The sequence below is a fragment of the Phacochoerus africanus genome, chromosome 5 (genome assembly GCF_016906955.1).
Source record: "Phacochoerus africanus isolate WHEZ1 chromosome 5, ROS_Pafr_v1, whole genome shotgun sequence".
NCBI classification, from domain to species: domain Eukaryota; kingdom Metazoa; phylum Chordata; class Mammalia; order Artiodactyla; family Suidae; genus Phacochoerus; species Phacochoerus africanus.
This window is the reverse complement of record NC_062548.1, coordinates 5,271,254-5,292,052: the sequence shown is the minus strand read 5'-3', so window position 1 is coordinate 5,292,052 and position 20,799 is coordinate 5,271,254. Positions and strand designations below refer to the sequence as shown.

Genomic DNA, 20,799 nt, shown 5'->3' with positions numbered 1-20,799 from the left:
TCCAACCCGAAGAGCCACAGCAGCGACCCAAGTCAGTGCAGTGACAACGCGGGATCCTTAACCCGCTGCACTGCAAGAGAACATTTTAAAGCCGCAAACCACCCCGGCACAGGTTTAGGCAGAAGGAAAAATGCACGAACAGGGAGGGCCCTGCCTTTATGTGTCACATGAAGCAACTTTGATTTCTTTCCAGTTTTTTTTGGGGGGGGGTGGGGAGGGATCACGTGGGTGTGGGTGTGCAGAGGGTGTGTGTGTGTGTGTGCAAGGTCCACAGGTGCGGGTATGGAATGGGGGGGCTCCTAGACCTGCAGGCAGGGATCTCACTCTGCAGGAGGGCAGCCCGAGAGGCCCGCTCCTCTCCAGGGCACCACAGAGCCCAGAAACGCGGCAGCAGACACATCCCCCTCAAGGAAGGACCCGAGGTTTGCCAGAAACACAAAAGTACGTGGACCTCCAAACTCAAAAAGCACCGAACACAGCGAGACACTGGGAAGTGAGCTCGGACTAAACTCCCGGAGGTGGCGAAGCAGACCCGCCCAAGAGGGTGATGAAAAGGGATTTGGGTTCTGGAGCCCTGTGCTTAATTTTTATTTTATACAATGTTCCTTCCGCTAACTGTCACAATGTGAAATCCTTCTGGATCTGACTTCTGTTCCTCAGGAAAGCGCTTCTAAAACCTTTCGCTTTCTGTGCTGCCCCTTTTCTCTGGCTGAATTTCTCCAGTTTTCTTAAAACTGTGTCTCTAAGGACTGGGCTCTAGTTTTGCAAAACACGGTTAACCAATTTTTACTCTCCTAAAGACACCAACCACTTCTTTGCAAAATGGGGCGGGGGGGGGGGGAGCTCAGCAAAATGCTGCTTAAGATAGCAGAACTTCCCAAAGAGCGTTCATTCATGTTCTGGGCGGAGGCCTTCAGCGCAGGAAAAAAACCCGCCCACGCCCACGGGCTGCCCGGCAACGCGGAGAAGCCGGAGAAGCCGCGAGGCAGCGCGGCGGGCCGGGGGAGGGGCGGCGGCGCGGGTTCCCACGGCCGCGCCCCGAACCTCGGGGAAAAGGGGCGCAGAGCGAGGTGCCGGGGAAAACCCGCTCCGAGGGCTGCAGAGGCGCCACGTTAGGGGCGGCAGGGAGCTGCAGCCCTGCCCCTGCGACAGCGCAGCTGGCCGGCCGGGGCCTCCGCTCCGCGCCCGCTTCCTTGGGGACCCGCTCCTGCAGCCCCCGCGCCGGAAGCACTGGGAGCACGGGGCGCGCGGGGCGGGCCGCCCAGAGGAAGGCTGTTGGTAAACACGCCGGCCCCACCCCGCAAGAGCAGCACAGGAAAAGGATCTCGGCCAGCTCAACCTCAGGGCCTCTGAGGTTTGGAGACGCTCAATCGAATTCCGCTGCGCTAAGATAAACGGATGTAAACAGAAATCCTTTTCTGTGACACTTAATTCAGGGCCAAAAAGTGAAAGAGCCAGTCTCCAAGTGACTACTTTCCCCCAAAACATGTTCCAGCAGACGAAAAGCTAGAGGAGAGCGCCCCCCCCCCCCGCCCCCGGCAGCCTCAGGGAAAGGCCAGGGTGGGGACGCACCCCCAGCCCCCACTCCAGCCCCAAGAGCAAGTTAAATATAAACCCGGCGCCTGCCTGGGCCCCGCTGCGGCTTCTCGGAACAGCGCCACCAACCCCGGCTCACTGGGCTCCTTTACAACCGCCGCCTCCCTTCGACCAGAGCAAGTGCAGCGCGGGGAGCTCCGCCGGAATAGCTGAGCCCGCTGGCCAGGGTCTTTATTTAAGATGCCCCTGGGAAACACTTACTTTATGACAACCCCCAGGTACAAAGCAAAGCATTCTTCTTCCTTAAAAAGCGTCCGTGGGACTGGATTATAAACGGCGGATGAACAATCCCACGCCTGCCTAAGGCTGACCGCCTGCTCTGGTTTCCCCAGAGGGACAGGCAAGGGCCTCCGAGGCCCACCCCGCCCAGCACAGGACACGCCTGTCGCGAGCTCTGGGCTCCCAGGGGCCCTGAGGCATGCCTGGCCCGCGTTCCTTCCCGGTGCTGCGGGACAAAGGGTCAGTGCCTAACAGCTTTCATCAGCCTCCCCGAGATGTGACCCACAGGCTGCACGGGCCCCCCGCGTAGAGTGTTCAAGGCAGGGCTTTCCCGTGCCCGCGGACCTGGCTGCCGCCTCGCTCCAGACACTTGCCCTCGCCCCAGAAAGAAAGCCCACCCCAGCCAGGAGTCACCCTCTTGACCCCCAGCCCCTGGCAGCCCCTTGCCTCCTTTCCTCCTCTACACATTTGCCTCTTCTGGACATTTCATACCGACGGGATCGTGCAACCTGTGCTCTCTGGGGAGGGGTTTCTTTTGCTCTGCGTGGGGTCACCCCCCAGGGCTCACCTGGGCTGGACCATGCGTCGGCACCCCAGCCGCTCTGTGCAGGAATAATGCTCCCCTGGGTGGCCCTAACACCGCCTCTCCACTCAGCAGCGGATGGACATGGGACTTGTCCCCACGGCCGGGAATGCTCTCGCGCTGCCAGGATCGCTCAGGGACGAGTTTCCACGGACCCAGGGAGTGGCCGGGTGCTAAGATAAGCCTTGAACGTTCTGAGGAACCACCAGACTTTTGCAAAGTGGCTGCTTTGTTTACCTCCACATAATTTGTGTCTCCACATAAATTACATACACACATGAGTTAAGTGTAAGGGCATTTTCATAGCACAGCTTAACTGCAGACGTGAGTGGGGCGCTCAAGTTTTAGATGACATTCCGGTGAGGTGTCTGAAAGAGCAATGTGATGACAGGCTGAAGTTCTGGGTTGGAGAGCAGAGCTATTGCGAGAAATCTGAGAAGAGCTCAGGGAGACGCCTCACTCAATCAGGAAGGATGGAAGCACAACAGGGCACGTGCAGCGCTGTGCCAGGGCCGGATGCGGCTCGGATCTGGCCTTGCTGTGGCGGGGGCATGGGCCCCATCGCGGGCTCTGAATCGGCCCCTAGCCCGGGAACTTCCAGATGCCGCAGGCGCGGCTGTAAAGACAAACAAACGAAATGAAACTGGCTTTTTCTCTTCCTGCTGGTGGATGTGGCCCTGGGCGCCACAGGCGCCAGTGCATTTGGGGCTGGCGTGGCCCCAGGCTGCCACCACAGACCAGGCTCCACCAAACGTCGGCCCAGTGGGATCTCCCTCTCGACATGAAGATGCTCTTGCCCTCACAAACCCCCTGAAAAGGCCTCCGGTCCCGGGGTGCCTCTGGGAACCACGCTCTGCAAGGTGCTTCTCCAGCAGAGCTGGAGCTGAGCGGCCCTGAGGCTGGTCGCAGCAATCCCTTCCCGTGTCTGTGACCTATGCTGCTCTGCCAGATCCTTAACCCACTGAGCAAGGCCAGGGGTCAAACCTGTGTCCTCAGAGACTACGTTGAGTCCTTAACCTGCTGAGGCCCAAAGGGAACTCCTCCAGTTTCATTTCCTTAATGAAGCAGTGAACTCTTTTAAAGCTTATTACATCTTGAAGTTCCCGTCCTGGAGCAGTGGACTCTGACTAGGAACCAGGAGGTGGCAGGTTCGATCCCTGGCCTCGCTCAGTGGGTTAAGGATCCGGTGTTGCCATGCGCTGTGGGGTAGGTCACAGACATGGCTTGGATCTGGCGCTGCTGTGGCTGTGGTGTAGGCCGGCGGCTACAGCTCCGATTCGACCCCTAGCCTGCGAACCTCCATATGCTGCAGGCGTGGCCCTAAGAAGCAAAAAAAAAAAAAAAAAAAGTTTATCACATCTTGATTTTCAAATACACATCTTCCGACAGGCTTTGTGACAAAAGGGGAAGATGGCATAGGACCTCGGCTGCTGACCCAAGCACAACGATGTTACAAGAAGCACTTCTGCCCCTGAGAGCAACCACTCGCTTGCCACCTCCCTGCCTGGTTACGTGCTTCACCCCGAAACCTTCCCCGGGGGCTCTCTTTGTATGACACGCCAAGAATAAGAAAGCTTGAGGACCTTCTTAAAAATTTAGATTAATTTCTCAAATGTCACAAGGGATCTCTACAAATGAAGCTCAGGCAAACAAAGTCCCTGGACTCCTGGTATCCAAACATTACTTCTAGGTTTTCACTGTCTTGAAAAAATGATGCCTCTGCCGGCTTTTAAAAGGCCCTGATACACACTTTGAGGCTGGCAGTGATTTTTCACTTTATAAGAGAATCCTCCAAAGGTTTTAAGTAGTCAGGTCCCCTGACGCACTTGAAGTAGTTTCAGAGTTTCCATCCACAGGCAATTTGCCAGGAACACGGTGTATAAAACACCGAACTGCGCCTCCTTCTCCGACGAGCCTCTAGAGCACAGGGACCCTGAGTCTGCAGAGGAAACCGCGAGCCCGGGCCGGGCGGCGCGGCTGCTCACCTGATGGTGCCGGTCGGGGAGGGGACGGGGCTGACCAAGCTCCGGAGGTCCGGCTCCGGGATGTGGATCTTCAGGGGCGAGATCTGTGGGTACAGCGGCCGCAGGGGGGACGCCGGAGCCTCTTCCTGATGGTACAGGGACGTGAACTGGATCTTTATGGCGGTGCTGGGGAACCGCAAGGTGCACCTGCAATGGGAGGAGAGCAGCACGTGAGGCCCGGGGAGGGAGCCCAGCCCCCTGGCTAACGGGGTCCTGGCTTCACACAGGACCAAGCGGCAGCCCTGGTAAGAGGCGCTCTGGGCCGTGACCCACCCTGGCAGGGGCTCCCTGGGCTGTGCGGGGACAGCAGAGTCCTGCATCCCCAGCGGGAGCCCCTGATGTCACCCGCAACTTGGGTTCCAGACAGACGGACCTGCTTCCTGTCCGCTCTGGTCACCACGTGGATTTACCACCCGGAGAACAAACGCTCTGTGGGAAACCGGGGTGCCACGGTCGCCGTCCAGGAAGCGGTTTTGAAGAAAGAGGCCCGTGACTCAGAAGACGGAACGCAAACGCCGCCCGACAAGCAGTGGCACGACCCACAGGCAGGCCGACGGGTCCCAGCGCAGGACCCGGCAGGGGACCGGCTCCACCACCCAATCTGGCCTCCAGGCCCAAGAGCCTCGTTTCTCCACTGGCAGACACCTGCCCAAGCTCCACGGTGCACACGCCCGGTCTCTCCCCCTGCACAGAGGGCCCCAGGGCCCGTCTCCCCCCTGGCAAATGTCTGCGCCTGAAGTGGGCTCTGTTGGCCCAGCTCGCCTTCTGACGGCCAAGCTGTGGGTTAGCTGCAAGCAGCTGACGGTGGTGAGCAGACACGTGGGCCACACCAGGAAGTCCCTGGTATTCGGCCTGGGCAGTTCAAGTCACCTCCGGTCCGTTCAGGTCAGTGACGAGACAAATTCAAAGTCAAAGGAGCAAATGCACCTCCGACCAGCCCAGGACACAGCAAATGGCCCTTCCCTTGAAGTCCCTCTTGTCGCAGCAAAACAGCTTTTAAGAAACAAGATTTAGGAACAGGTCAGAACAGGCTCAGGGACATGGCAGGTGCTGAACCACGTGCCCTGCCTGCCAACAGCATGTCGCAAGCCTTCCGCCAGGGAAGACCCGCCGCTCATGAAACAGCTCAGCAGCACAAGCCACTGCACTGAAAGCCACTGCCCGCATCCCACAGAAAACATCAGCAGCTCAAACTGGCGCGACTGGCAGTACGGATTCTTCCAGAGGTCCCGGAGTGGAGGGGGGCCGGCCGTGGCCGAGAAGGCGGCGCCCTGCAGCCAGCGCTGAGGCTCCAGGACACTCGGACCCACAGATGCTAGGTTTTTATTTCCAAATCTAAAATCAGAACAAAGGGATCTTGACACCGTGTCAGCCGAGGCTGTTTTCCTGTCTGATGCCGTTTTGATTCTGCGAAGTGCAGCCGGCACATACAAATGTCAGGGCTGAGGGTGGGGAGGGCTGTGTAAGGGCACCCCCACCCCCACAGCTCTGCTGTTGGGGCCGCGCTGCTCTCCCCAGAGTCAGCCTCCCCGCTCTTCTCCGAAGCTGCGGTGAAACAGCTGGTGGCCTTTCTGCTTTCTTAAGTTTCCCCACAGCCCAATGGAAATTTCCTCCGTCAGTATTTTGGCGAGAGCGTTACGTCACCCATTTGCTTCCGCTGCTTTCTGAGGCCGATGCTCTCAGCAAAGCTGAAGGCCAGCCGGCTTTTGTAAGTCAGGGTCAACACACCTCCCCAGCCAAGCCCCAGGGGGGCCCCCGGGGTCCCTGAGCCTGGGGTTGGGCTCCATACAGGGGACCTCCACCTGCGGACAACAGGGCTGCATGAAGGGGTGTCTGTGTACACACATGTGCGCGCGCGCACACACACACACCTGTTCCACCGCGGCTAGGGAGGAAGGCCAAATGGTGACGAACCTTCAAATACAGTTTCTATGGCCCTTTATCACTTGTGGCTGCCGTCAAGGGCTGCAAGTGAGCAACAAAACAAGCTACAGTTTATTCTCCGCCCGAGACACGCGGAGCTCTGACTTCCTGTGCCGTGGACGTCCCTGTGGTACCCTGAGATCCTACTACAACCTCGAGCTCATGTCGCAACTACAACCGTCGAGGCCAACCAGAAAGAGGATGTGGCTTCTGGCCTCTGACGGAGGCCACCAGCCAGGTGAGCATCTTCGACACTGGGGTTTGGGGTGAAGAAGGGAAGAGGCGGGTGACCCCGAGACAACAGCTCCGGGCAGAGGTGGGCGCCTGCGGGCCTTGGCCTTGGCGGAGCAGGGAGGCGCGGGAGGCCGTTCAGGCGCCCCCCTCCCCACAGCCTGGCTTCGGAGAATCACCCATGGGGAGAGACGGCGGGGATTTGAGGCAAAGCGAGCCCAGCACTCGGGGCCACCTGCCCTCGCCCCTCGGCGGCCCTGGATGCGCTGGGCAGGGGGTTCACCCCCAGGCACGTTCCAGTTCAAATCCGGAACACTGGATGGGACGCGCACGCAGACAGGGGCTTCAGTAAAACAGAACACGTCTGGCACCAGGGGTCTGGGCACGTCCTCAACAGCAAAATCGACCGCCGCCGCTGACTGATATGAGCAGGACAGTTTCCTCCTGGAACGAGGGTTTTCCAGTGACGGCGTTACTGTGACATTTTCCCGGTATTTACTGCCCGTGCAGCTATTAGAAAAGCATCTCCTGACTCACGCTTCCCAAGATTATCCTGAGGCAGCCGATCTCCGACCCCCGGAGGAGGAGAAAACACTGGCAAGCTACTTAATTTTAAACAGACGCCTCCCCAGGCGTTTGCCAATTACTTTTCTCCCCAAAACAGTTCGTTCTGCTTTAGGCTCTAGCGGGAGTTTTAATGAGCGTGTTTTGCAATTAAAGTTCCTCTCCTGAAGGTGCTCCGGATTCAGTCCAAACCCGAGCACCTGCCCTCACTGTCAGGGTCCCTGCAAGACTCTGCCCTCGCTTCCAGAGCCGGCCGGCAGGTGGGTGGTCGCCGGGCTGGGGAAGGGGGGGCGTGGGGATTCTTTCAGAGGTGATACCAACATCCTGAAATTGACTGGGGTGATGGGCGCACGGCTCGGTAAATCCACCACCAACCACGGATGTGCACAACTCAATGGGCCGCCTGCTCCGCCCTGCGGCACCCACGCCCAGGCTGGCTCTCCGGGTCTCCCTGGGGCATCTGGGAGCTGGGGCTCCCAACCGGTCGTGCCTCGGCTCCTGGAGCGGCTGCCCTGTTCAGCATCAGGTCAGAGATGCCCAATCAGCTGGTCTGGCCCCGCAGGCTCAGCCACTAATGAGCCTCAGGGACTCAGGCTGTCACCCACCTGTACCTCCGTCCTGTCCTCAGGGAGAAAGCCCACCACCTGCCCCAGCAACCAAGAGTAAACATCCCCTCCTCATCATTTAATCCTCAGTGGCAGCACCATAAATGCCAGCAATTCCATCTTAGGCATAGGACATTATCAGACAAAAAAATACACGCAAAGGCCTCCAGAAAAGATTTTTTTTTTAAATGAATGCAATGGACTATCTGTCTCCAGAGCTGTCGCAGCCCCAAATCCTGCCCTGTCCCCTTTATCCCTGCAGAGGGGACCACAAAAGCCTGCCCCTCAGGCACCCACACAGTGACCAGGACAGCCCCGTCTCCAATCCACCCTGGGGACAGCCCGCGCTGGCGTCTGTGGGTGCCCACAGCACCTGGCACGCTTACCAATGGACAGACGGCCAGAAAGAAAGACGCAAGGCGTGGGGGCGCCCCCCACAGGGAGACAGGGGCCCAACAGCATGGGGGAGGGGCTGGAGGACCCAGCCAAGGAGCAGAAAAGGACACGGAGCACACGTGTCCCTGCGTCCCCAGATAGAGAGGGCACCGCCCTCGCCAATTGAGGCCCCCAAAGGCTCCTCTAGGGAAAAGCGAGGCCCCTGGTATAGCAAACGTGACACAAGAAAACCTCAGGAGGACGGCTGCTCACAGGCCTGAGCACACCTCCCGGAAAAGACGGAGCAAATACAGGAACGCTCCGGAGGCGCAGGCCTGGCACTGTGACATCTGGGTGAGGGCCACGCTGCAGAGGAAACCCCTTCTCAGGCAGCGGTGGGGAGGGAGGCTGGGACCCCGAGACCCGGCCCTGGGGGCTCCGTGCGACACTCCCCTGCTTCCTGAACGTCACAGACCGTGCTGGCCAGGAGTCACCGGTGCTGTCACACACCGTGAACACAGGAGGCTGCAGGCTGGAAACCTGACCACCTTCCCAGTGCCGAGGCCAACGGGACCCTGCAGTGACCAGGAGTAGACTCCGTGGGGCCAGGCCCCGCTGCTGGGCACTGCGGCTGGACAACAGGGACCAGCCTGGGGTGGGGGACAGAGTCCACCGAGCCTGCAGCCTCAGTGGCCTCGACAGAGCTGTGACCTGGGTGAGCTAGGCAGAGAGGCCCCAGCCCAAGGCAGAGAAGGGCCAGGAGCTTCAAGAGCGCAGCCTGTCCCCGGAGGTCCCTGCCGCGCGTCGTGCCTGCCCCGAGACTCGCTGCTGGGAAAAGCCACCCCTCCAGGAAGCACACTGCCTCCAGCAAACTGCAGGGGCCAGGGGCTGGAGGACAAAAGAACTTCCAGGACCCAGGGGCTGCTGGGGGCCCCTGGAACCTGCCCCTTTGGGGTGCTTTTGAGACCCTCTGTGACCAGGGAGGGTGGGTCCCGCCTCTCTTCCTCTGCTTCCGCTCGGCAGAGCGGTTCCCGATCCGCCACCATCTGCAGCCCGACGGAGGGGCGCAGTCGTAACGGAGGTCCTGGACGTCTGGGGTGCTGTCGGTGGGTGGGACCTGGGCCACCTCTGCTGACGACGGGGAAGGGTGGTTTTCATGTCAGAAGAAAGGTCACAAACAGGTGGGGCCAAAAGGGCGGACTACGGCAGCCTCGCAGCCTCTCCTGCTTCAGTGGTGAACTAGCTTTTGCTGGGCACACGGCTGCCCACCTGAGGACCACACTTCTCTGCCTCTAGGGCAACCAGGAGACGGTGCAGCTCAACGGGACCCAAATGATCCAGGCCCTTAAGAGGAAGAGAGCGCCTTCTTGGCTTCTTCCCTGCTTATTGGCCAGAATGTGGGTGTGATGGCAGGAGCTGGAGCAGCCACGATGGGCCATACGACAGACACCGGGTGACAGAGCAACAAAACAAGAGCCTGGAGCCGTCATCTCGGCCCACGTCAGGACGGTTACATACTGGAGAGATGCACCGCACGCGTGCCCTTCTGACCTTCCTGCAAAACCCGAACCTACACCCAGATTCCAAACAGCTGAAGAGCTCCCTGCGCGGAAAGGCTGCAGGGACCACGGTGCACGTTCACGGAGGAATACCATGTGGGTATTTACAAAGACACCTTCCAGGACTGTGTGTCTCTGGGAGAATCTCTTAATGCATCGGCTCTGTTCCCGTCAGGAAAATGGGGGTATTTATGGTGTGTACGCCACAGGCTCTCCTGAGTATCCAGTGAAGTCATCCAGGCAAAGCAATTACACGCAACAGGCACACACTGAGACTGGCCCGTGGAGGAACATTAAAAATGCTGAAGACACGCTGACAAATGACAACGGCACAGACCAAACGGTCTGGAGACATGGCTCCGGGGGTTTTCCTGGGAGAAGGACAGACGGATGGGGGTTGGGACGTGGGGTGGGGTGAGAGGAGTGAAAACAGCCCTGGGGTGAGGGTGCTATTGCTGGAGAACTCACCTCTTTCAAAACGTCCTTTAACTCTAGAACTGTATCCCTTAAGAAATGAAAGGCTCGATAGGGGGGGAAAAAAGCTGCTACACATTTGATGACTAGTATTTTCAAATTTTGCAAGATGTGCTGCGTCTTTCAGAAACCTGGCCAGTTCTGCCACCGTGGCCTGGTTCTGGGGGAGGGAGAAAGCCCCTCGGGGCCCAGGCATAAGCTAAGCCAGGCCTCCGGGCTCCAGACGCTGAAGGGAAGGCTGATGCGGGGGCACAGCTCAGGGTACTCCAACGGCCACCTGCAGGCCCTCGGCGGCCCTGCCCTTCCCATCCTCCCCTGGCTACTGCAGGCACAGGCCATCTGAGACCTTCCCCAGGATGGGCCTGGGCCCACAAACAATTCTCATTTACATAAAGTCTGCAATTAGACCAGCAGCGGCACCGGAGCCTCTGAGCTTTGTAAGAACGCCAGAGAAAAATAAGACAGTTCAGGAAATGGTTTGGAAAAAGCTTTTATATATCAAATCCCCAAGTCAAAGGATTCTGACCTTCTTAAGGATTTTATTTTTTGACCTAAAATAGCCATTTCTATTAAAAAAAAAAAAAAAGGTCACACATTCCTCTAGAATGACTTAAAAACAAAACCAGAGATGAGCAGAGGAGGCTGGAGCCTGCGGAGTCCACACCTGGACCAGCACTGCCAGAGTGGATAATCCGAACAGAGGCTCAAACCTGGAAGGACAGAAGGAAGCAGAGAGCCGGGGCTCCCGGAAGGCAGGCGGGGCACCCCCTGCAAGGCCCCAACACACCCACAAACTTCCAAAGGCCTTGTCCGGACAGCTAACGCGTGCTGGTACCCACACTAGGCAGAGGACACCCCCGCAGGCCCTCGCCTACACCACCAGTCAAAGCTGCCCACGGCCTGGTCCTGGACAGAGCAGAGCTGCAGGCACCTGGGAGGGCCTGCCCCAGGCCCTCTCGGTGGGGAAGCATCAGCCTTAAAACAACAAACAAACAAAAATGACTGTGCATGAGTTCCCATCATGGCTCAGCAGGTTAAAAGCCTGACTAGTATCCATGAGGGGTCAAGTTTGATCCCAGGCCTCGATCAGTGAGTTAAAGCATCCAGTGTTGCCGTGAGCTGTGGTATAGGTCACAGATGTGGCTCAGACCTGACATTGCTGTGGCCGTGGCGGAGGCCAATGGCTACAGCTCTGATTAGACCCCTAGCCTGGGAACGTCCACATTCAAACTTCCAGTTCAACTGCTAAAAAAAAAAAAAAAAAATTGACCTTGTAGGCTGAGCTCTCAAGCTTTAGTCTGGAAAATCTAGTGGCAGAAAGTCAGATGTATCTGGAAAAACAAACACCTTCCAACTTTGTCTGAAAAATACCGAAGATCATCCAGTTGGGTGAATGGAAGAGCAACAAAGGTCAGAATTACCACTTTGAGGAATTCCCGTCATGGCGCAGTGGTTAACGAATCCGACTAGGAACCATGAGGTTGCGGGTTCGGTCCCTGCCCTTGCTCCGTGGGTTAACGATCCGGCGTTGCCGTGAGCTGTGGTGTAGGTCGCAGACGCGGCTCGGATCCCGCGTTGCTGTGGCTCTGGCATAGGCCGGTGGCTACAGCTCCGATTCGACCCCTAGCCTGGGAACCTCCATATGCCACAGGAGTGGCCCAAGAAATAGCAAAAAGACAAAAACAAACAAACAAACAAAAAAAAGAATTACCACTTTGAGTGTCCGGACTTCCTCAAGTTCAGTGCCAGCTGAATGGGCACCACTGAGGGGCATCTGGCGCTGGAGGCCGCACCGTCAACCACAAGGCCAGGCTCTCGGAGGACGAGCCTCAGACACAGCAGCGCCGCGTCGGACGGACGTGAGGACGGCAGAACCATGAGTGACAGGTGACACAAGGGCCCGGGGGTCTCCCTCGCTGCTGACTTAGCACCACGTTCACAGGTCCAGCCAGCTTCACCTACAGGCCTACTTGCACCCAGTCCTCCGGGCGCCAGGCTGCCACCAAGCACACTGGTCTCATGCCAGTGGACTCCCGTCCTTCAAGGTTCTGTCCCCAAAGGCCACCCCCAGTACAGAGCCCGCCCTGAACGCCCTGCTCAGCCCTGAGGGGCCTCCCAGCCCACGGGTTCCTGGAGGGGGGGCCCTGGAGGGGAGCGTCACCTTGGCAGCTGCCCATCCCGTTCACACACGTGCAGGTGCCCAGGAGCAGGGATCCACCACTGAGCGAGACAGATCAACGCCTTCCCCGCGGGCACAGCGACACAGAGGGGAGGCGAAAACGCAGCATCTGAGCCCCAGAGGAATGACCAGACAACCCGACCCCCGGAGAACCTTCCGGGGTGTGGACGCCGGGCCGCCTCCGTGTCCAGCCCAATCCGTGGGTCTGGCGTCGTTCTGTCACACGTGGAGGGCAGGAGCGGCCAGTTTACCCACGCGCATCCACGCCCACGGCTTTTCCCGAGAGGCTCGCGTCAAAGAGCTGCGTCTGTGCCAGCCCCGCTGCCCCGCGTGGAGACACTGCATGCGCAGGGCCCCGCTGCCCCTCTGCTGCCCCGCGGGCCAGGCTGCCAGGAGGTCACATGTCACTGAGCACGGGAGGGGTGCAGCGGACGTGCAGGGGTGAATACCTGCCTGTCTGAACACGCACCAAAGTCAGATGCCAAGATCAGGTCCGCTCGGCACCCAGCTCCTCCCTCCCTCCCTCCCGGAGGACAGGGCGCTGGGCACGGAGACGAAGACCCCGGCCAGCACAGGAGCCCCCGGACGCCAACGGGCACCAAGTGGGAAACTAGCACAGTCACACGGAGACGGCCCATCCGGGGGGCACGTCCTCGGGTCACAGATCCCCCCACCCCCACCCCACCGAGATGACCTGAATTCTGGGCGGGGGGAGAGCTCCCTGTCAGCTGCTGGGGGGCCCACTTCGGAACAATCTGCACAATTGACAGTCTACTGCCGGAACCTTCATCAGTGTGAAACAGCGTAATACAGCATATTCAGTAAGAGGGAAATAATGTAACACGACATAACAACACTTACAGAGTAGCTTCGGCCCTCAGCACACGTGCCAGGTGACCCCCCACGGGCAGGTTAGCGTATGAACGAACCAAAACAGTCCATTTCTCTGGACTCTTCAGTTACGTTTAAGGAGCTCCTGTCGTGGCTCTGTGGTAATGAACCCCACTAGGAACCATGAGGGTGCGGGTTCGATCCCTGGCCTCACTCAGTGGGTTAAGGATCCAGCGTTGCCGTGAGCTGTGGTGTGGGTTGCAGACGTGGCTCGGTTCTGGTGTGGCTGTGGCTCTGGCGTAGGCTGGTGGCTGCAGCTCCGATTAGACCCCTCACCTGGAAACCTCCATAGGGGGTTCAGCCCTGGGGGGGAAAAACACAGCCAAAAAGTACATGTATTTTGAGGATGTTACAGAAAGGATTCCGTGCAGCTCCTATAAATGCGAGGGGCAGAAAGAAGAGGCTCTAGGGCAGGGCAGCTGCCACACTGCTGCCCTGGCGGGAGGAGAACAAGCGGGCAAAGCACAACTCCGCTCGGTGAGTTTATTTTCTGGGTCCTGGCAACTCCGCAAGGCCAAGTTCCTTAAACCTGGGCAAGGAATGCTTTCAGAAGCCGAAGGCAGAGCCCGGCAGGTGCTGCCAGAGGGGCCATCTCTGCCGCCGCCGCCGCGATGGGAGGGCTGGAGCCGGGGCCTGTCCTTCCAAGTGCGAGTGTGAGGGCGGGAACAGGGCTGTCCTCAGACCCACAGGGCCTCCGGTGCCACCGTCCCAACCAGGACCTTCCCTTCCTCCCAGCCTCAAAGACGGCCGCTCAGCTCCACAGGGACCCCGAACACAGACTCAAGCCACATCCAAAGAGAGCAGACAGCCCCTGCTGTTAAAAAATAACAATTAAAAAAAAAAAAAAAGGAAAAGAAGAAAGTTCCATTTGTGAAAACACAACAGGAACAGTGGCTGCTTCGCGCCTGAGCTCAGCTCACCTTTCTAATTTAGAAAAGCCCACAGGCACCAACCGAGACCTGGCAGAGACGGCCCTGCACGGTCGGAGGCCAGCAGGGACGGGGACAGGTCCCCGGCAGAGAAGCCCATTTCCCTGAAGAACCGAAGCCCGTGAGAGTGCCCAGGACGGTGTCACAGGCGACAGGAGGGAGGAGTCAACCCAGCCGGCATCAGGGCAGGTCCAGCTCTGGGGCTGGAGTGGAGCCACCTGCAGGCCAGGCTCCCGATAGCAAAACACGCCCCGACCTGCTCTTAGCCGGGGCTCAGCACTGAGAAGTCCCCCTTGCCCGCCCCCGCGGACATCCACCCGCTGCTGCCTTCTGTCCCCACCACAGGCCACAGCCAGGGACACAGGGCGGGAGTCCCAAGGGCCTCCTAGCGGGAAGGCCAAGGACGTTTTTCTGGAGCAGCTCCCACACCCAGAGGAACCCCGGCTTTAGTGGGGGAGCTGAATGCGCCCCGGAATGCTGGTGAGTGGGGTTCTGGGGGTGCGGGCGCCACCCCAAGCCCACTTTCCTCCCCTCCCCCTACTTTCCCCGGGTGTCTACGTCCCCAGTGTCCCGACCCCTGCCCTGGGGACTACTGGCAGAAGGGGACATGGTGGCTGGCAGCCCCTGGAGAGGCAGATGGCGCCCAAGGGGGCACCACTGCCCTACCCCCTCCCACCATCCTCACCGGGCGAGGGGGTGGCCCTGAGGCGTGCGCACCTCTAGGAGTGGTGGCACAGACGTGCCCGGCCTACATTCAACACACGGCAGGCGCCAGACCTCGGCCTGCTGCACGTTTCCGACAAAACAAAACTGTTTGACTTGGGAAAAGAAAATAAGCTGGCGCTCTCTGCTGAAGCAAAAACAAGCCACAGGCCGCTGCCAAGTCCCAAGGACACAGGGAGGAGGGCGGGGCCCAGGGCTGCTGGCACAGCACCAGCGCCCCTCAGCAGCCCCAGAACCCAGCGTGGCAAAGGGCCTCCCAGAGCCAGAAAGAGAGGCCGGGTCACCCCAGCTTCTTAAAAATGAATGTAATCCCTGGAACAACCTCAGCTCGAGAGCCCAACACCTCACCGCTCGCGTGCCGCACCCGCGGGGACCGTCCCCGAGGCCTGAGACGGAGTCACGGGCCCCGGACGGGCCAGCACGACAGCCTGTGCAGGGCGCGCGGTCGCGGTCGTTTGGCGCATGTGTCCAACCAGCGAGAGAATTCAAAGACGGTGCTGACGGCGGACCGTCAAAACAAGGCCGCTCCGGGAAGACAGACGGAGCCGGTGACGCCGGGCAGGGCTGACCAACGAGCTCTCTCCTGCTCCTCCCGTCGCTTGGTGGGAGCAGCGATGCCCCACAGCAGCTCTGTCCCAAGAAGATGCCAGAGGAGGGACCGGGCTCAGAGAGCACGAAGCTAATAAATGAGGCGCTGGCATCTGAACCCAGGGCCACCGCTCGTCCGGGGTACAGTCTGGGGTGCCCTGCCTGCCACCCACGCCAGGAGGTTCTTCATGCAGAGACCCCGACAGAGGGCTGTGGCTGGGCTTCGGGACCCAAACCAAAGGGACAGAGGAGAAGCTGGGGGGCCCGCGCAGAGCCGGGGTGAGGGGCCGGGGGCCAGGGCCGCCAGGAGCCCCCGGAGCAAGGCAGCCAGTTTCCACAACATTCCTGCAGATCAGGTCTCTGCTCTCAGGCCCGGAAAACCTCCCGTAACGCATCAGGAGGCCCCACGCGACACGCAGGCAGCCCGTGGCCAGCACGGCGGCCCCGCTCTCAGCACAGTCACCAGCAGGGGCACCAGAGTCGTCCAGCCAGGACTTCAGGAAAAACCCCACTCGCAGGCCCTTCCTTGGCTGAGGCAGTACCACACCGAGCGTCAGGGCCTGAGCTGAGCATCCGCACGGCCCCCGAGAGTTTCTAGAGCGACGGCGCTGGACTGTCCCCAGCTGGACAGCAGGGCACTGGACGGACGGGGACAGGCCACCGCCCTGTCCGCTGAGGGTTCTCTGGGCAGGGGCATCAAATGTCCACTGGGGCACATACCTCTGACCCCGCCCGCTAAGTCAGCCAGGACACCACCAAGCCCCAAGCCCGGGACCGAGCGCCTGTCACCTCATGGACGAGGTCCCTGCTGAGCTCACCGCCCCGGGAGGGGCCGAGCGGGGTCCCAGCTCCTGGCTCCCGGCTCCCGCAGGAGTCAGGCCTGCATTTTCATTTCGGAAGCCCGAGCCTGAAACTGAACCGCGCAGAGAACTCTCGCCACCGTCCTTGCGTCTCACCTGCTCCCCAACGTCTCGGCTCCGTGGCCAAAAATCCAGGGGAGCATCTACCCCGACGCTTCGGTGCAGTCCGAGGCGAGCCGCGGGCCTTTTAAACGGGACCGTGCCCACCGGTCAGAGGAAGAGGAGAGACCTCGGACGCCGAGGGCTGACGCCGGGTGGGCCGCGGCCGCCGCGCCGGCGAGGAGAGCCGGGCGCCAGGGCTCCGCCGCGGCCTCTGGGCGCCACGCGTTCGCTTCCTGCTAAGGGCCGAGGCCGGGAAGGGTGAGCCACGTCGAGCGTTCTGGTTTTGGTGAAACGGGAAAGCGGAGAATTCCAGGCAAAGGCCCACACATGCGTCCGACGCCGGGCAGGGGCCCTCACGGCTCAGCTTCCTGCCCGCAGTGCCCAGCAGCGCAGAGACCCGCCCCGCCGGCTGCAGGCGCCTGTGCGTGTTCACTTACAACTGTGTGCGCGATGCTCCCGCTCCCACGGGCGCGAGGCAGCATGACAAACACACCTTCGAGGAGAAGAGCCAAAAGGACCAAGTGGAAAAACAATCACACCAAACAGGAGTTCTGCCATCGGCTCCGGCACCTGGGGACTCCACTCCCTGGGTGACCAGACAGCCCTGAGGGTTTCCTGCAGGCCCCCCTCCCCAAGCAGCCCCCCTCCCGGGCGGCAGGACAGGCCCCGCGAGAGCCTGGAACCCGCTGGGTCCTGGCTCCGCTGAGAAACTGTCCAAAGCTCCTGGGGGGGAAATGTACATTTCTGAGCCCGGCCTGACGGGCCCCCAGCCCCTGGGATGCCACCCCGTTCCCACCCTGTCCCCCCTTGGCCTCTTGGCCCAGGGCTGCCTGACCGAGGCCCACTGGGCATCAGTGGCTGCGCCCAGAGAGGCCCCACCAGGCCCTCATCCTCCCTCTCCTCCCGAGATGTCGCCACGCCTGGCGCTCCCTCCCCGGGGCTGGGGGCCAGGCCTCCTGCCCGCAGTCGCAGCCCTCGCAGCCGGGAGAGAAGGGACGGGGAGACGGGACAAGTGCCTCTGAGCCGCCAGCTGTGAGGACTCACAGATCGGGGCTGGAATCAGTCTCCTTCTCCAGGTGAAGAAAATTCTTTATGTGGTTTAGATGGAGAAGCGCCCACACCCGCCCGCCTACAGGAAACAGGCCTGGCTGCCTCTGGGAGCGCCACGGGCTCACCAAGGCTGCCGGGGGCGGGCACACCCTGGTCAGAGGCCACAAAGCCGCAGGGGCTGCCTGGGAAATTCTGGTGGGATTTTTCCATCCACTCCGCCGGCCACACATGATGCGCAGCCTCCACAAAGCCCGGGGTCCCGTGTGACTCTGAGCTGCTTCACAATAAAGCACAGCCGGATTCGGGCAGAAACCTGCTTTACGGCGACAGTAACGGCACCCAGATTTCCACTGCAGACAGTCATTAACTAAGTAGAAAACCCTGAAAGCCGCAATCACAACAAGAGAACAAAAAGAGGGCCTCGGAGGTGTGCGATACCTTCATGGAGAAAAACGGTAAAACTTAGTTCACCAAAGGACAAAAAAAGGTGCCTGAATGGGAAGATGCAGTTCACGAGTCAGTTTCCCGCAGGTCTGGCTGATTCTTGGGAAGCATCTGGCTGTTGGGGGAGGAGGGACATTGAAACAGGTGGCAGGGACACGATGGCAGGGACACGACGGCACCACAGAGTGAGGCTGCTGGCTCACCGGGTCTGCTGGGCCCACATGGAGACAAGGCCCTGCAAATCGCAACATCCCCACGGGGGCACACGCGGTCCCGAGAGTCTGGGGCTCATCCCCACTGAGGGACACACAGGGCAGAGCAGAGAGCAGACAGCAGGCTGGTCTGGGGTGCGAGCAGGATGTGTGTGCCTGGCTCCATCTCGACTTCACTGGTGGCCACGTGGGACCACCCACCCCACCCAGAGCAGTGTGAGAGGAGTGCTGATAGAGCACTGGATGTAAATAAGAGCCCAAGTCCTCAAAGGTTACACCCCAATTAGGAGGAGACACTCCAGACAAAATGGGAAAAGCACCAGCAGACAGCAACACAGGCTGGCACGGGGGGAAGAGCCATCCTTCCAGGATTTTGAAGCTGCTGTCATAAAAACTTCAATGGACAGCCTCAGTCAAGAAAAGGAAGGGATAAGGAGGAACCAAAGGGAAGGTCAGAACTAAAAAATGCAGTGACTGAAAAAAGCACAGAATGAACAGGCTCAAACAGGATGAAAAGAACGGAGGAAGTAATCAGTGAATTGAAGCCAGAACAGTAAAATGCACCCAACCTGAACCACACAGAGAAAAGAGGCTGAAAAAAGGCCTGGATCTCGGGGGCCAGTGAGACAAGGACAGGAGGCCCAACAGTGGAGTCCCAAGAGGAGAAGAGAAGGCGGGCAGGGCGAGGAAACGGCTGAAGAGCCCCCACATGTGGCAACAAAGGAGACCTGCAGATTCAAGAAGATGGTGAACCCCAAGCAGGACAAACTCAAAGAAATGCACACCGACCTTTCGAAAATGGAAGACCAAGAAAATGTCTTAAGAGTAGCCAGAGAGGAGTTCCCGTCGTGGCGCAGTGGTTAACGAATCCGACTAGGAACCACGAGGTTGAGGGTTCGATCCCTGCCCTTGCTCAGTGGGTCAAGGTTCCGGCGTTGCCGTGAGCTGTGGTGTAGGTTGCAGACGCGGCTCGGATCCCGCATTGCTGTGGCTCTGGCATAGGCCGGTGGCTACAGCTCCGATTCGACCCCTAGCCTGAGAACCTCCATGTGCCGCGGGAGCGGCCCAAGAAATGGCAAAAAGACAAAAAAAAAAAAAAAGAGTAGCCAGAGAGAAATGATGGGTTATCCCTGGGAAGAAAACAACTCAAAAATTTTTTAAAAAATGGGGTAGCTAGGGCTTGATGAAGACATAACAGCAAAACCATACCCTATTTTTTTAAATTTAATTTAATTTTTTTTTTGTCTTTTAAGGGCTGTACCTGAGGCATATGGAAGTTCCCAGGGTAGGGATCGAATCAGAGCTGTAGGTGCCAACCTACACCACAGCCCCAGCAATGCCAGATCCGAGCCCCATCTGCAACCTACACCACAGCTCATGGCAATGCCAGATGCCCAACCCACCGAGCAAGGCCAGGGATCAAACCCGCATCCTCATGGATACTAGCTGGGTTTGTTAACCACTGAGCCACAACGGGAACTCCCCGTGCTCCATTTAAAACAACAACCACAAACTGGACGTTGTCAACACTTAAAACACTTGCTGGACCAAGAGCCCATCAGAGGAGGACGCCGAGGTTCCAGCTGGGAGAGGGACGCCAAACCAGACAGCAGACAGAGGACCACCCGGAACGTGGAAAGGACTCTCAAAGCCCAACCGCGAGACATAAACAGTTCAGTTAGAAAGTGGACAAAAGGCTCAAAGGGACACTTCCACGCAGAGGACACCCGATGGCAAAGGAGCACACGAACAGACGTGCGGCACCGCCAGCCAGTCGGGAAACGCAAAGGGACGGGCACCCGGAAGAGCGGCTGCCACAGAGCAGCGCCACCACCGATGCTGCGAGGACGCAGCGCAGCTTCTTGACCTCCACGTGCGCTGACCACACAACTCGGCGACTGCACTCCCGGGCACATTCCCAGAGGAGGAGGGCCCCTGCCGACCCTGCCTGCCTGCTGGTCACAGCAGCTCCGCCGCCAGCAGCCACCACGTCGCTCAGTCGGGGGAGTAAACCCGGCGGGACCCCACCCAGTGGACACGGACGCCTCAGCAACGAAACGGGACGAGCGCCGGCCCCCGCGGCCTGGGTAGAGCGCGTGGGGCTGCGTTTGGAAAGGCCAAACTCTTTTTTTTTTTTTTTGGTCTTTTTGCCTTTTTCTAAGGCCACTCCCATGGCATATGGAGGTTCCCAGGCTAGGGGTCTAATTGGAGCTGTAGCCACCGGCCTACGCCAGAGCCACCGCCACGCGGGATCCAAGCTGCATCTGCAACTTACGCCACAGCTCACGGCAATGTCGGATCCTTAACCCACCGAGCAAGGCCAGGGATCAAACTCGCAACCTCATGGTTCCTAGTCGGATTCGTTAACCACTGAGCCACGACAGGAACTCCAGAAAAGCCAAACTCTTAAGGCAGGTACGATTCCGTTTAACAGCTCAAAACAGAAATCAGAGAGATGGAGAACGGAGCCCTGGGTGCCGGGGGCTGAGGGGTCGGGGTGATTTAAGGGGCACACGAGGGAGTAGGGGAGTAGTGGTGTGTCTTGGCAGAGGTGGTGGTCACGTGTGGTCACGTGACACAAAACCACATACACACATCGCACCCGTGTCAGCGTCCCGGCTTCGATACTGTCCTAGAGTCACCTAAGCGGTAACTAGTGGGGAAAGTG

At 59.5% G+C, this 20,799-nt stretch overlaps 1 protein-coding gene across 1 annotated transcript in view; it reads right to left on the bottom strand.

Moving 5' to 3' along the window:
- FOXK1 (forkhead box K1) overlaps positions 1-20,799 on the bottom strand; it is a 59,625-nt gene that overhangs the window by 12,286 nt on the left and 26,540 nt on the right. The window contains 1 exon segment of the mRNA XM_047779451.1: positions 4,384-4,569. Within this exon segment, the coding sequence (XP_047635407.1) occupies positions 4,384-4,569 (186 nt within the window).